Source organism: Erinaceus europaeus, chromosome 1 (genome assembly GCF_950295315.1).
Source record: "Erinaceus europaeus chromosome 1, mEriEur2.1, whole genome shotgun sequence".
Classification (NCBI taxonomy): domain Eukaryota; kingdom Metazoa; phylum Chordata; class Mammalia; order Eulipotyphla; family Erinaceidae; genus Erinaceus; species Erinaceus europaeus.
Window position 1 is genome coordinate 75,853,512 of NC_080162.1, and position 13,823 is coordinate 75,867,334.

The 13,823-nt window shown below is 43.4% G+C and overlaps 1 protein-coding gene across 1 annotated transcript in view; it reads left to right on the forward strand.

Annotated features, from left to right (window-relative positions):
* Positions 1 to 9,536: 9,536 nt before the first annotated feature.
* Positions 9,537 to 13,823, forward strand: part of EFCAB8 (EF-hand calcium binding domain 8) — a 93,508-nt gene continuing 89,221 nt past the window's right edge. The window contains exons 1-2 of the mRNA XM_060188422.1: positions 9,537 to 9,764; positions 12,406 to 12,451. Of these exons, the coding sequence (XP_060044405.1) occupies positions 9,757 to 9,764; positions 12,406 to 12,451 (54 nt within the window). The 5' untranslated portion in view covers positions 9,537 to 9,756. The remainder of the gene's footprint in view (positions 9,765 to 12,405; positions 12,452 to 13,823) is intronic.

Here is a 13,823-nt window from a genome sequence, read left to right on the forward strand (position 1 = left end):
CAATCTTAAGCATGTTTTCTACTTTTTGTTTCTGTGCATTAAAAAATGAGTTCGAAAGGAGATGTGTTGTATTTTTCAGTATGAAATAAAAGTTAAATGGATAGAAAAATGTTCTCTCCCCCCCTTTTTAGAATACCCACTCCAATTAGGGATATTCTGTAGCTCTACTTGATCATGATTTTGTGACATCATTTAAAAAAATATTCATTTATTTATTTTAGAAAGAGACACATTGAGAGGGAAAGGAAGATAGACACCAGCAGCACTGCTTCATGGTCTGAAATTTCCCTCTCTCTTAATGTGTGCCCTCAACTGGGTGCACAACTGCCTGGCCCCACACCTTTATTTCCTCCCTCCTCTCTCTTCCTCCCTCTCTCCCTCCCTCCCCCCCTCTTTCTTTCTTTCTTTCTTTCTTTCTTTCTTTCTTTCTTTCTTTCTTTCTTTCATATTTATTATTGGACAGAGAGAACTTGAGATGGGAGGGGAAGATAGGCAAAGACACCTGTAGCCTTGCTTCACCATTCATGAAGCTTTCCCCCTGCAGGTGGGGACCAGGGGCTTGAACCTGGGTACCTGTGCACCGTGATCCTTGTGCACTTAACTAGGTGCACCACTGCCTGGTCCCTCACCTTCATTCTTTATTTTTTATTTTTATTTTTAATTATCTTTACTTACTGGATAGAGATAGCCAGGAACTGAGGGAAAGGGGTGATAGGGAGAGAGACACCTGCAGCCCTGCTTCACCACTTGTGAAGCTTTCCTTCTGCCGGTGGGGACTGGGAGCTCAAACCTGGGTCCTTGCGCAGTGTAACCAGGTGTGCCACCACCTGGCTCCTTACCTTTATTATTTCTATAGGTTGATGATACACCTTCCTTTAAATGTTAGGTAGCTTAAAAGATATTTGCTGTCATATCTGTTGATAGTCTATAAGCAAAAGATATTTGCTGTCATTTCTGTTGATAGTCTTAAGATACCTCCAGAAATACATTGAGTTTGTGAAGACTCAGCTAAATGACCTTGGGAGAAGTGAAGGTGATGCTGTGTGTCTTGACCTAAGTTCATTAACTTATTTTTATTTTTATTATTTTTTTAATTTATTAATGAGAGGAGAAGAGAGAAAGAACCAGACATCGCTCTGGTATGTGTGCTGCTGGGGGACCTCATGCTTGAGAGTCCGATGCTTTATCCACTGCACCACCTCTCAGACCACTTACCTTTTTAGACCAAGGGACATAAAGTCAAAGACTAATTCAGGTTAGATCACGAGTGCTGTGAACTTGAATAAGCTCTTTGGTTTGCCTCACAAGTTCTGTTGTGTGAAGGTTAAGTAAGCAAATGGATTTTCTTACTATTTTTGGATTTAGATAAACTACTCATCTAGTGGTCCTCAAATTGACCTTAAGAATCACTGGGAGGGAGTCGGGCGTAGCTCAGCGGGTTAAGCGCAGGTGGCGCAAAGCACAAAGATCGGCATAAGGATCCCAGTTTGAGCCCCCGGCTCCCTACCTGCAGGGGAGTTGCTTCACAGGTGGTGAAGCAGGTCTGCAGGTGTCTATCTTTCTCTCCCCCTCTCTGTCTTCCCCTCCTCTCTCCATTTCTCTCTGTCCTATCCAACAACAATGACAGCAATAACAACAACGATAAACAACAAGGGCAACAAAAGGGAAAATAAATGTAAAAAAATTATTAAAAAAAAAGAATCACTGGGAGCTTGTTCAATATAGTATATATAAAATTCTCCAGTTGTGAGTTAGGAAACCAAGAGTGTGCAGGTACTCTAGGTGACCTGAGCTTCATAATGAGAAAAGAGAGACAGAGTAAGACCAGAGCATTGGATGCATTGGATCGACCTTCTCATGATGCATCTCGTGAGTACCCATTTATTGGGGAAACTGACGATCCTTCCTAGCCGACTGAATCCACATGGATCCCAGTCACTTTCAAAGCCAGCAACAAGCAGACATCAGGCTCAACCTGATGCTGTTGACTGGCTATGGAAGAAGGGCAAACGCTAGAAGAAGAAGATTGCTCAACTCTGGCTTGTTTGTGGTGCTGGGGATTGAACCTGAGACCTTGGAGTCTTTTGCAGGAGAGTCTTTTACATAATTATATGTCCCTCAAAGTCTTAATACTGGCAGGAGATTTGAGTCACTATAGTCCTTTTCTGACCTTCAAAACTAGATTGATGACCTTAGCTGAAGTGCCTCCCTCATTGGGTGCTTGTTAGAATGAGCTGAGGGACATTAAGAAATAATTGCAGTGGGATAGGTGGTGGCTCAGCCAGTTGAGCTCAATCGCCAGTCCTCACCTGCAGGTGGCAAGCTTCACAGGGAAGTAGTGCCACAGGTATCATTTTATTTTTTGCCTCCAGGGTTACTGCTGGGGCTCAGTGCCTGTAGCACAAATCCACTGCTCCTGGAGGCTATTGTTTTCACTTTAGTTGTGGTTATTATTATTATTGTTATTGCTGTCATTGTTGGATAGGACAGAGAAACAGAAGGAAGATAAAGAGAGAAAGGTAGACACCTGCAGACCTGCTTCACTGCTTGTGAAGCGACCCCTGAAGGTGGGGAGCCAGGGGCTCAAACCAGGATCCTTAACACTCAGGATCCACCCACCCTCCCCACAGGTGTCTCTTATGTCCCTTTTCACTCACAAGTTCTGTTTGTATAAAAAAGAAGATGGAAGAAAAAATCCGAGAGGTGGCACAGTGGATAAAGCATTGCTCTGTCAAGCATGAGATCCTGAGTTCAATTCCCGGCAGCACATTGTACCAGAGTGATGTCTGGTTCTTTCTCCTATCTTTCCCATTAATAAATAAAATCTTAAAAAAAAAAAAAAAAAAAGACTACCAGAAGCAGTGGATTCATCTTGCCAGGCACTTAGTCTCAGCGATAACCCTGGTGGCAATTTAAAAAAAAGGCGGGGGGAGGGGGGGTTGGGCGGTAGTGCAGCGGGTTAAGCACACGTGGCGCAAATCCGCAAGACACAGCGCACAGCGCAAGGATCCCACTTCCAGCCCCTGGCTCCCCACCTGCAAGGGAGTCACTTCACAGGCAGTGAAGCAGATCTGCAGGTGTCTTTCTCTCCCTGTCTTCCCCTCCCTTCTCCATTTCTCTCTGTCCTATCCAACAAGGACATCAATAATAGCAACAATGATAAACGACAAGGGCAACAAAAGGGGGAAAAGTAGCCTCCAGGAGCAGTGGAGAGCCCCAGAAATAACCCTGGAGCCAAAAGAAAAAAAAACATAAAGAACCCCAACCAACTGCATTGTTAGAAGACACCGTTTGGGTTCTTTAGGTCATCTGGAATTGCCTGTAGTTACGAGCTTAGGGCAGGATTTTGTGTCCTGAAAATTTGAGAGTGCCTTCCTTAAGTGGTGTGTTTTTTCTTTGTTTTGTTTTGTTTTTTTCCAGGGTTATAGTTGGGGCTTGGTGCGCGTGCACTACGAATCCACTGCTCTTGGAGGCCAATTTTTAAAAATATTTATTCCCTTTTGTTGCCTTTGTTTTATTGTTCTAGTTACTATTACTGTCATTTTTGTTGGATAGGAGAGAGAAATCGAGAGGAGGGGAAGATGGGGAGAGAAAGACCTGCAGACCTGCTTCTCTGCCTGTGAAGCTACTCCCCTGCAGGTGGGGAGCCGGAGGCTTGAACTGGGATCCTTAGGCCGGCCCTTGTGCTTTGCACCATCTGCGCTTAACCTGCTGCACTACCACCCAACTCCCAAGGCCATTTTTAATTAATTGATTAAATTAATTATACCATTGTTGGATAGGACAGAGAAATTGAGAGAAGGGAAGACGGGAGAGAGACACCTGCAGACCTGCTTCACTGCTTGTGAAGCAACCCTCCTTCTTCTAGCGTTTGCCCTTCTTCCGTAGCCAGTCAACAGGTCAGGTTGAAAGCTGTCAGGAGCTGCTTGTTGCTGGCTTTGAAAGTGACTGGGATCCATGTGGATTCAGTCGGCTAGGAAGGATCGTCAGTTTCCCCAATGAATGGGTACTCACGGGATGCACCATGAGAAGGTCGATCCAATGCATCCCAAAGCAACCCTCCTGCAAGTGGGGAGCTGGGGGCTTGAACTGGGATCCTTGTGCCATTCCTAGTGCTTTGTGCTATGTGTGCTTAACTCAGTATGCTACCACCCAAACCCCTTAAGTGGTGTTTGGTAAAATACATACTCCTCCCTCCCTGCATCTATGTCTCTTTATCTCTCTTGATAGAGACGGGGAGAGAGATGGGAGTGAAACTCCCTTTGCAGGTGGGGACCAGTGGATTGAACCCAGGTCCTTGCACATGGTATGTTGTTGTGTGTTGCCACCAGACTTAGAGTAACAAGTTTATTACTTTATTAAAAAAAATTTTTTTTAAAGATTTTATTTATTTATTTATTTATTTTATTATCTTTATTGGATAGGGACAGTCGGAAATCGAGAGGGTAGGGCAGATAGAGAGGGAGAGAGACAGAGAGACACCTGCAGCCCTGCTTCACCACTTGCAAAGCTTTCCATCTGCAGGTGGGGACCGGGGGCTCAAACCCAGATCCTTGTGCACTGCAACATGTGCGCTCAACGAGGTGCGCCACCACCCGGCCCCTATTTTATTTATTTATTTATTAATGAGAAAGATAGGAGGAGAGAGAGAAAGAACCAGACATCACTCTGGTACATGTGCAGCCAGGGATTGAACTCGGGACCTCATGTTTGAAAATCCAGTGCTTTATCCACTGCGCCACCTCCCAGACCACTAAATTTTTTTTTATATATTTATTTATTTTCCCCTTTGTTGCCCTTGTTTCATTGTTGTTATTGATGACCATTGTTGGATAGGACAGAGAGAAATGGAGAGAGGAGGGGAAGGCAGAGGGAGAGAGAAAGACACCTCAGACCTGCTTCACCGCTTGTGAAGTGACTCCCCTGAGGTGGGGAGTCAGGGCCTAGAACCGGGATAATTATGCCAGTCCTTGCGCTTTACGCCACGTGTGCTTAACCCACTATGCCACTGCCCGACTCCCATTACTTTATTTTTATCAGAGCTCTGAGTTACAGTGGTGCAGAGGATTAAACCTGGGATTTTGGAGACTTAGTCATCAGAGTCCTTGCATAAGCATTACGTTATTTTCCCTGCCCTAGCAAGTTTTTTTAATTTCAAGGGTAGTATTGGTAAATCCTGCTCCTTTCTCTTTCTCCCTGTCTCTGTCTCTCTCACTTTCTCTCTCTCTGTGTATGTGTGTGTGTCTATACACGCAATCTACACGGGTGGTGGGTATCTGCATTCTGAGAGAGACTCCTTTTAATTTCAGAAAGATGAGAGGGGACATCACAGCAATACTTGACTGTTCATGGAGCATTCATTAGTTTGGTGTGTGTTGGACGGGACTGAAACTGGGTCCTTGTGCTTAGTGAAGTGTATACTGAAGTGAGTGAACTATCTTCCAGCCATCCCCTTCCTGATTCTTCTCTAAGTGAAACTGAGTTCTAAATATATATCCTATCTTGCTAGAAAGGTGGAATGCATGTTCATATTTCTCCCTTTTTTCATGTTCCTTTCTGGGGATGGAAAAATGTGTTTTTTTTTAATGATATAACAGCATATTTTGCATTCTGGAACTTCCAAGGCCCCTGGTTCAGTCCCCAGCACCACCATAAGCCAGAGTGTAAGCTGAGAAATGGTAACACTATTGCACCAAAGTAAAAGACTCGGGTTGTGGGGGATTGTTCAGGTCCTGGAACATGATAGCAGAGGAAGGTCTAGAGGGGGTTGAATTGCTGTGTGTAAAACTGAGAAATGTTACACATGTACAAACTACTGAATTTTATTGTTGAATGCAAACCATTAATCCCCTAATTACATATATATTAAGATAAATGCTTACACTAGATTGGAAAGTGAAAATACTGAGCCAAAGAAAAAGCCAATCAAGGGGGCTGGCGGTGGCGCACCCAGTTAAGTGCACATACTAACAAGTGCAAGGACCCAGGTTCGAGCCACACTCCTCATCTGCAGGGGGTTCACTTGATGAGCGGTGAAAAGCAAGTCTGCAGATGTCTTATCTCCCTACCCCCCTCTTTTTTAAAAAAAGATTTGATTTTATTTTAAAATATTTTTTATTTTATTTTTGAGAGAAATGCAGAGAGAGAGGGAGAGAGACAGAAACACCAGAGCACCGCTCAGCTTTGGTTTATGGTTTATGGTGGTGTGGGGGATTGAACCTGGGATTTAGGAGCCTCAGGCATGAGAGTCTGTTTGCATAACCATTAAGCTGTCTCCCCCGCCCCCCAAAAAAGATTTTATTTATTTATTTATTTATTTATTTATTTATTTATGAGAAAGATAGAACCAGACATCACTCTGGTACATGTGATGCTGGGGACTGTACTTGGGACCTCATGCTTGAGAGTCCAGTGTTTTATCCACTTAACAACCTCCTGGACCACGTGTCTATTTTTCCCTCCCTCTGTCTCCTGTCCTTTCTCAATTTCTCTCAGTCCTAATAAAAAAAAATTAGAAAACAAATAAAAAAGGACAAACTGTCCCGGTTCGAGCCCCACTTGCTGGGGAGTCACTTCACAGGCGGTGAAGCAGGTCTGCAGGTGTCTTATCTTTCTCTCCCCCTCTCTGTCTTCCCCTCCTCTCTCCATTTCTCTGTCCTATCCAACAGTAACAACATCAATAACAATAATAACTGTGACAGTAAAGAACAAGGGCAACAAAAGGGAAAATAAATAAATATAATAAAAAAGTAAAAAAAAAGGACAAAATGACTGCCAGAACAGTGGATTCATAGTGTCAGCACCAAGCCCCAGCGATAGCCCTGGTGGCAATAAAAAATAAATAAAGAAAAAAAGCCCATCAACGGATTATCAGCCTTGTTTTTACTTTCAGAGATTTATTATTTACATCATAGAATTTCACTTGAGAATGAGAATAGCCATAGCACTCAGATACATGTAGTGCTGGAGCCTATAAGCTAAGCTGTTTCTGGCTGCCAGCTGCATTGGGGTGGGGGGTGGGGGCTGTGTATGTGTCTGTGTTTTCTCTGTTCTAATAAGCTCTTCTGCTTGACTGGGGAGGTGGCTCAGTGATAGAGCATCAGACTTGCATGCTTAACCCTCAGCACTGCACATGCCAGTCATGATCTGGTTCTTTCATTAGTCTATTTTTGGTCTGGGTGGTGGCGCACCTGGTATAGCTCACACATTAGCATGTGCGAGGACCCAGGTTTAAGCTTCTAGTTCCCACCAACAGGGTGGAAAAGCCAGTCAAGAATGAAGTCCTGTAGTCATCAAGGTAAAAATGATAATGGAGGGGAAATACAAATGTGTGTGTATTTCTGTACTCTTAGTTTGTTAATATCCAGTTTAATAATGCCCCAATATAAAAGACCCCTTTGATGTCAATTCGTTCAACCACTTGATTTTTTAAAAACTTATTATGATTTTTTTATCTCTATCTAAAAAAAAAGGAAAAAGAAAAAAAAAAGGAGGAGAAATGAAAAAGGTGTTTCCTTTTTTTTTTTTCCGCTTAACCAGGTGCACCACCCCCCTGGCCCCTTACCTTTTTTGGGAAAGCTATGGGGGGAGGGGGTGGGATATGGAGATTGGGCGGTGGGAATTGTGTGGAGTTGTACCCCTCCTACCCTATGGTTTTGTTAATTAATCCTTTCTTAAATAAAAAAAAAAAAGGAAAAAAAAACTTATTATGATTAATTATTATTTGCCTCCAGGGTTACCTCTGGGTCTTGGTGCCTACACTATGAATCCACTGCTCCTCATGGCCATTAATTTTTTTTTCTTTTGTATTACCTCTTTATTTATTGGATAGAAGCAGCCAGAAATTGAAAGGGAAGGGGTGATAGGGAGAGAGACAGATTCCTGTAACACTGTTTCACCACTCGCAAAGTGTTACCCCTACAGATGGGGACTGGGGGCTCGAACCTGGATCCTTGCACATTGTAACATGCACTCAACATAGGTGTGCCACCACCTGGCCCCATCATTTTTTCCCCCATTTTTGTTGGATAGGACAGAGAGAAATTGAGAGAGGAGGGGAAGATAGGGGGAGAGAAAGACACCTGCAGACCCATTTCACTGTTTGTGAAGCAACCCCACTGCAGGTGAGTAGCCGGGGGCTTGAATTGGGATCTTTGCCCTTCTTACCATGTACACTTAACCTGGTGTGCCACTGCCAGGCCCCCAACTACTTGATTTTTAATATCTTTCTTACCATGTGACACAATCTTGCAAGGTGACAGTCTCAGGAGAAACACACACACTGCAACACTGCTTCACCACTTAGAAAGCTTGCAGGTGGGGACCAGGGTCTTGAACCTGGGTACTTATGCACTGTAATGTGTACACTCAACCAAGTGTGCCACCACCCAGCCCCTTTGTGGCATAGGTCTGGGGAGACTGTGATATTGAGTAGCTAACATTATGGTAAAATTTTATGTATTACTTAACTGAACAGAGACAGAGAACTCAAGCAGGAAAGGAAAGAGGAGGCAGAGAGGGAAAGTAAGATGGGAGAAACCTATAGACCACTTGTGAAGTTTTCCTCCTGCAGGTGGGAGCTGGGGGCTTGAACCCAGGTCCTTGGGCATTGTAATGTGCACTCAACCAGCTGGCCACTGCCCAGCCCCTGCAAAGACAACATTTTTTGGGGGGTGGGGTGGGCGGGCGGGCAGTAGCACACCAGGTTAAGTATTCACAGTATGAAGTCCAAGGACCTGCACAAGGATACCGGTTTGCGGGGGTGGGGGTATTGCTTCACAAGTGGTGAAACAGGTCTGCAGGTGACTCTCTTTCTCTCTCCCTCTCTGTCTTCCCCTCCTATCTCAATTTCTCTGCCCTATCCAACAACAGCAACAATAACAATGGGGGAAAAAAAAGATGGCCTTGCAGGAGCAGTGGATTTGTAGTGCAGGCACCGAACCCCAGCAATAACCTTGGAGGCAAAAAAATTAATAAAATAATAAAAATTGGTAACATCTGGATCATGAAATGTGACTTAGCTGAGTGTCTTTAAGTCTGGAATCCATAACCCTGACTGAAATAGTCCCGAGTGACTTTCCCTTTAATGCCAGCTTCTGTATTGTGCCACAGAGCAAAGTTGAGCAGCCAGGCACAGACGTACTCTGAAGTTTGAGCCACCACCACACACATATACATATCTCACACCGTTCTTATAGCATTCCTGTTTTCATAGAATTGGGACACATGCAAAGGGTGTGCTAATGCCTGTTCCTTTCACTATCTCAAACTGTAGGAGCCAACTAACTTCTTGGTTTTGGAGAATTTTTAATTTTAATTAAATTTTTTTTTTTTTACCACAGCACTGCATAGGGGATTGAACCTGGAACCTTGGAGCCTCTGGTACAAATGTATTTATGCTATCTCCCCTCTGAATTCTGTTTTTATAATGTTACCTGGTACTTGGTAGTTACCATGATTGGTGGGTGTTCTGGTCAGCCATATTTATCCCATGAATCACTTTGTGCTCATGTTTCTCCTGACTGTTCTGTAGTGTCTGTCATTGCTGCAAGTTCAATTTCAATAAAAAGAATATCTAGTTGAATGAAAAACGGCTGCCTGGAATTAATAGTTATGAGAAGAAGTCTGATGTTCTGTTGTGTTCTGCACTTGGAATTCTGTCTCATTCTCCTGGTTCTACATAAGCCCTTGGAGGCCGTGGAGTTTGTTCCACAGTGATACAGAGGAGCTACTTTGGACCCAGGAATAGCCACAAAGATGTCTCAGTAAGTTGAAAAGCAGTCAGCCTCTGTCATATGTAGTTAGCATGAGGGAAGATCTTACCCAGCTGGGGTAGAGTGAGTGAGGGTTTGGAGTGAAAATTGCCTCTAAAAGTTTCTATCCCAGGGCCCCAAGATACACCTGTCTGAGAACAGCAACTAAAAAAGAACATCTCTTACCCAATTTCAGCACAACTTTAACTGCTGTTAGCTTTCTTACAAATTATTCAGTAAATCAATTATCTTCTGCCTCTCCCCTACCCCGCAAATGTTTACCTAATAGCCATTCCTAACTCTGACGCTTGTTTCAATATTTATACTTCACTCTGGCTCCAACCTCACTTTCACTCTAAGGCTATAATTTATCTATCTTAACTGTTTTCTAGTTCTAAATAGAAATTTAGTTCTTCTACATCTAACGTATCTTTTCCCTTTCTCCAGTATTAGAGAGCTATTTCTCTTAACCTGGGTGTCCCTTGGCCTCAGTCAATATTTTTCTCTTCTGTTGTGTTGCTTTGCCTTAATTCATGAACACATTGGCATTTTTTCTGTTCTGGATAAAGAGATTTATCTTAGAACTTAGTGTTGAAATAATATATATATATATGTATATGTATATACATATACATATACATATACATATACATATACATATACATATATATGTTGTAAAAGAATAACTCCCAGGGAATTGGGCGGTAGCACAGCGGGTTAAGTGCACGTGGCATGAAGCACAAGGACCAGATTAAGGATCCTGGTTCGAGACCCCAGCTCCCTACCTGCAGGGGAGTCACTTCACAGGCAATGAAGCAGGTCTGCAGGTGTCTATCTTTCTCTCCCCCTCTCTGTCTTCCCCTCCTCTCTCCATTTCTCTCTGTCCTATCTAACAATGACGACATCATCAACAACAACAATAATAACTACAACAACAATGAAAAACAACAAGGGCAACAAAAGGGAAAATGAATATTAAAAAAATTGTAATTGTCAAAGTAGGAGACAACATTGATATCATGTAAGAATGTAGAGCCTCTATTAAATACCACTAATGATCCTAGCTAGTGTCCTTAGAGCTCTCCCCCACCCCCAGTCCTGGATTTAATTTAGAATCACATGTTGCCTTTACTTGTTGTCTCTTTTTAGTCACCTTTCATCTGGAGCAGTTCATTAGCCTGTATTTTTTTAAAGGTTTTATTTATTTATTAATTATTATTATTTTTGCTTCCAGGGTTATCGCTGGTGCTTGGTGCCAGCACTACGAATCCATTGCTCCTGGAGGCTATTTTTCCCATTTTGTTGCCCTTGTTGTTGTTATAGCTGTTGTTGTTGGATAAGACAGAGAAATGGAGAGAGGAGGGGAAGACAGAGAAGAGAGAAATATAGACACCTGCAGACCTGCTTCATCACTTGCGAAGTGACCCACCCTGCTGGTGGGGAACCAGCGGCTCGAACCAGGATCCTGACGCCGGTCCTTGTGCTTTGTGCCATGTGCGCTTAACCTCCTGTGCTACTGCCCAGCCCCCTCATTTATTTATTTATTATGAGAAAGGTAGGAGAGAAAGAACCAGGCATCACTCTCGTACATGTGTTGCCAGGGCTTGAACTCAGGACCTGATGCTGGAGATTCATCCAATACCATATCCACTGCCCTCCTCCGAACCATGGCCGGTGTTTTATTTTTTTGTGACATGAACCCTTTTTCTGTTTTGTTTATATATATATATATATTTTATTTATTTATTTATTTATTTTGCTTCCAGGGTTATTGCTGGGGCTCAGTGCCTGCACTATAAACCCACTGCTTCTGGAGGCTATTTTTCCCATTTTGTTGCCTTTATTGTTGTTATTGTTGCCATTGCTATTGTTGGATAGGACAGAGAGAAATCTAGAAAGGAGGGAAAGACAGAGGGGGAGAGAAAGACACCACCTGTGAATCAACCCCCCTACCGGTGGGGAGCTGGGGGCTCGAACTGGGATCCTTGCTCCAGTCCTTGTGTTTCATGTCACATGCACTTAAGCCGCTATGCTACCGCCTGGCTCCTGGCACTAACACTTTATAATAAAATCCGGTTATTTTGTATTACCACAAACAATTTTGGGTTCCATTCTTACATCTACCACACATGTTCAGTGTGTGCTTTTTCACAGATGGTGCTATTTATTTATTTATTTAGAGAGGAGGGAGAGGGAGAAACACCAGAGCGCTGCTCAGTGGGACTTGTCCTGCCTCGCCTGTGGAAAGCATATTAGATCTTTTGGACATACTCTGAATCTAATTTTCCTTGTTTGTTGAATTGTGTTTGGGACTGCATGACTGACTGATCCCCTCTCTTCAAATTCTGTAAAAAGTGTGGCTCCTCTGAGGGAGCTTCTGATACCAATCAAGACTGTAGTAGAGGAACTTATGATGGGATAACTTCCCATCAGATGAAAAAAAGCTCACAAGAGTAAGCTTGAGAGAAGCTCTGTGCTGGAAAAGAGCCCACGGGATAAAAGAATCCTTATCACGTGTGCTATGACTGGGCAGGGGTTTGGGGCAGCCACTTTACTCCCCAACCTGCCACCCCTCATGCCCTTGCTACTCTCTTTTCCCCTGGCTAGGTTAACTTCTTGCAAAGATTAAAAGCACTATATTTCCCTCTTCTAGGTCAATAATTGCCGAAAATTTAAGAGCGAGCCTTCAGCTTAACAAGGTAAGAAACTCCTCAGGGTTGATAAAGGGAGCAATCCAAATTAATTTATCAGCCTCTCTACAAGGGTTTACAAACACAAGGGCATGTAGTCAGCTTTGATGTGCTGCAGCATGGTAGATTGCCATGTCTGTCTGTCTGTCTGTCTGTCTGTCTCTCTATCTATCTATCTATCTATCTATCTATCCATCTATCTATGTTTCTCAACAGAGCACTACTCAGGTCTGGTTTATGGTGGTGTGAGGGATTGAACCTGGGACTTTGGAGCCTCAGACGTGAGAGCCTCTTTTCATAGCCACCATGCTATCTACTCTGTTCAGTGTTTTCTCCCATAAGTCACTGCAAGGACTGAAGGCAACAAAACTGAGGCTGCCAGATTCCAGCCTCTACAAGGTCTGTACTTATTTTTGTCTAGCCAAGTTGTAATAATGGTAGGATGGATGGGCTGTGCAAATTATTATCAATCCAGATTAAGTATTATAGGTCTATTACGTACTTGGGGCTGGGGAATATAAAGATGATAATCATAGATCAAGACAAGTTAAATATGCCCTTGCCTACAAAGAGCTGCTTATGCACTGTCATTTAATGTGTAACTGCTTTGCTGGGGCCTCACATGTGGCTAGCTGCCATTTACTTACACTGCAACCTGCAAGGTGGGCACCATGAAGCTTTTATTTTGCAGATGAGGAAATGTGTGGCTCTGAGAAGTAATGTGCCCAAGATAAATCAGCTTGAAAGCAGGGAATTTGTCAGCATTGTGACCCAGAGTTCTGGGGTTCTGCAGCTGTGTGCTTCCCCACACACACACACACACACACACACACACACACACACACACACACACACACACACAGATTGTGGTTTGCATAGGACCATACACACACACACACACACACACACACACACACACACACACGGATTGTGGTTCGCATAGGAGATAAGAACAGAATTTGGGGGATACAACGGTGGCTGTGATAACTCTCACCTGAAAGTTACAGAAGAGCTCCTTGGGAGAGGTGCCATTTGAGCAAGACTCTGAGGATAGGTAGAGGTTCATATTTGAGGGTGATGGCCTGCTCGGTGCTAGGATTGAGCTAGAGAACCTGCTCACTGATTTACCTTCCAGAAAGGTGATTGGTGCCATTGATGGAGGTGGTTGGAAGGGAGAGTTTTTTTTTTTTTGTTGTTTATTTTAAGATTTTATTTATTAATTCATGAAGAAGATAGGTGGAGAAAGAACCAGACATCACTCTGGTACATATGCTACTGGGAATTGAATTTGGGGCCTCATGCTTGAGAGTCCAATGCTCTCCACCTCCCGGACCATGCAAAGTCTTTTGCATGTGTAATTTCACTGTTATGAGCCATTTTT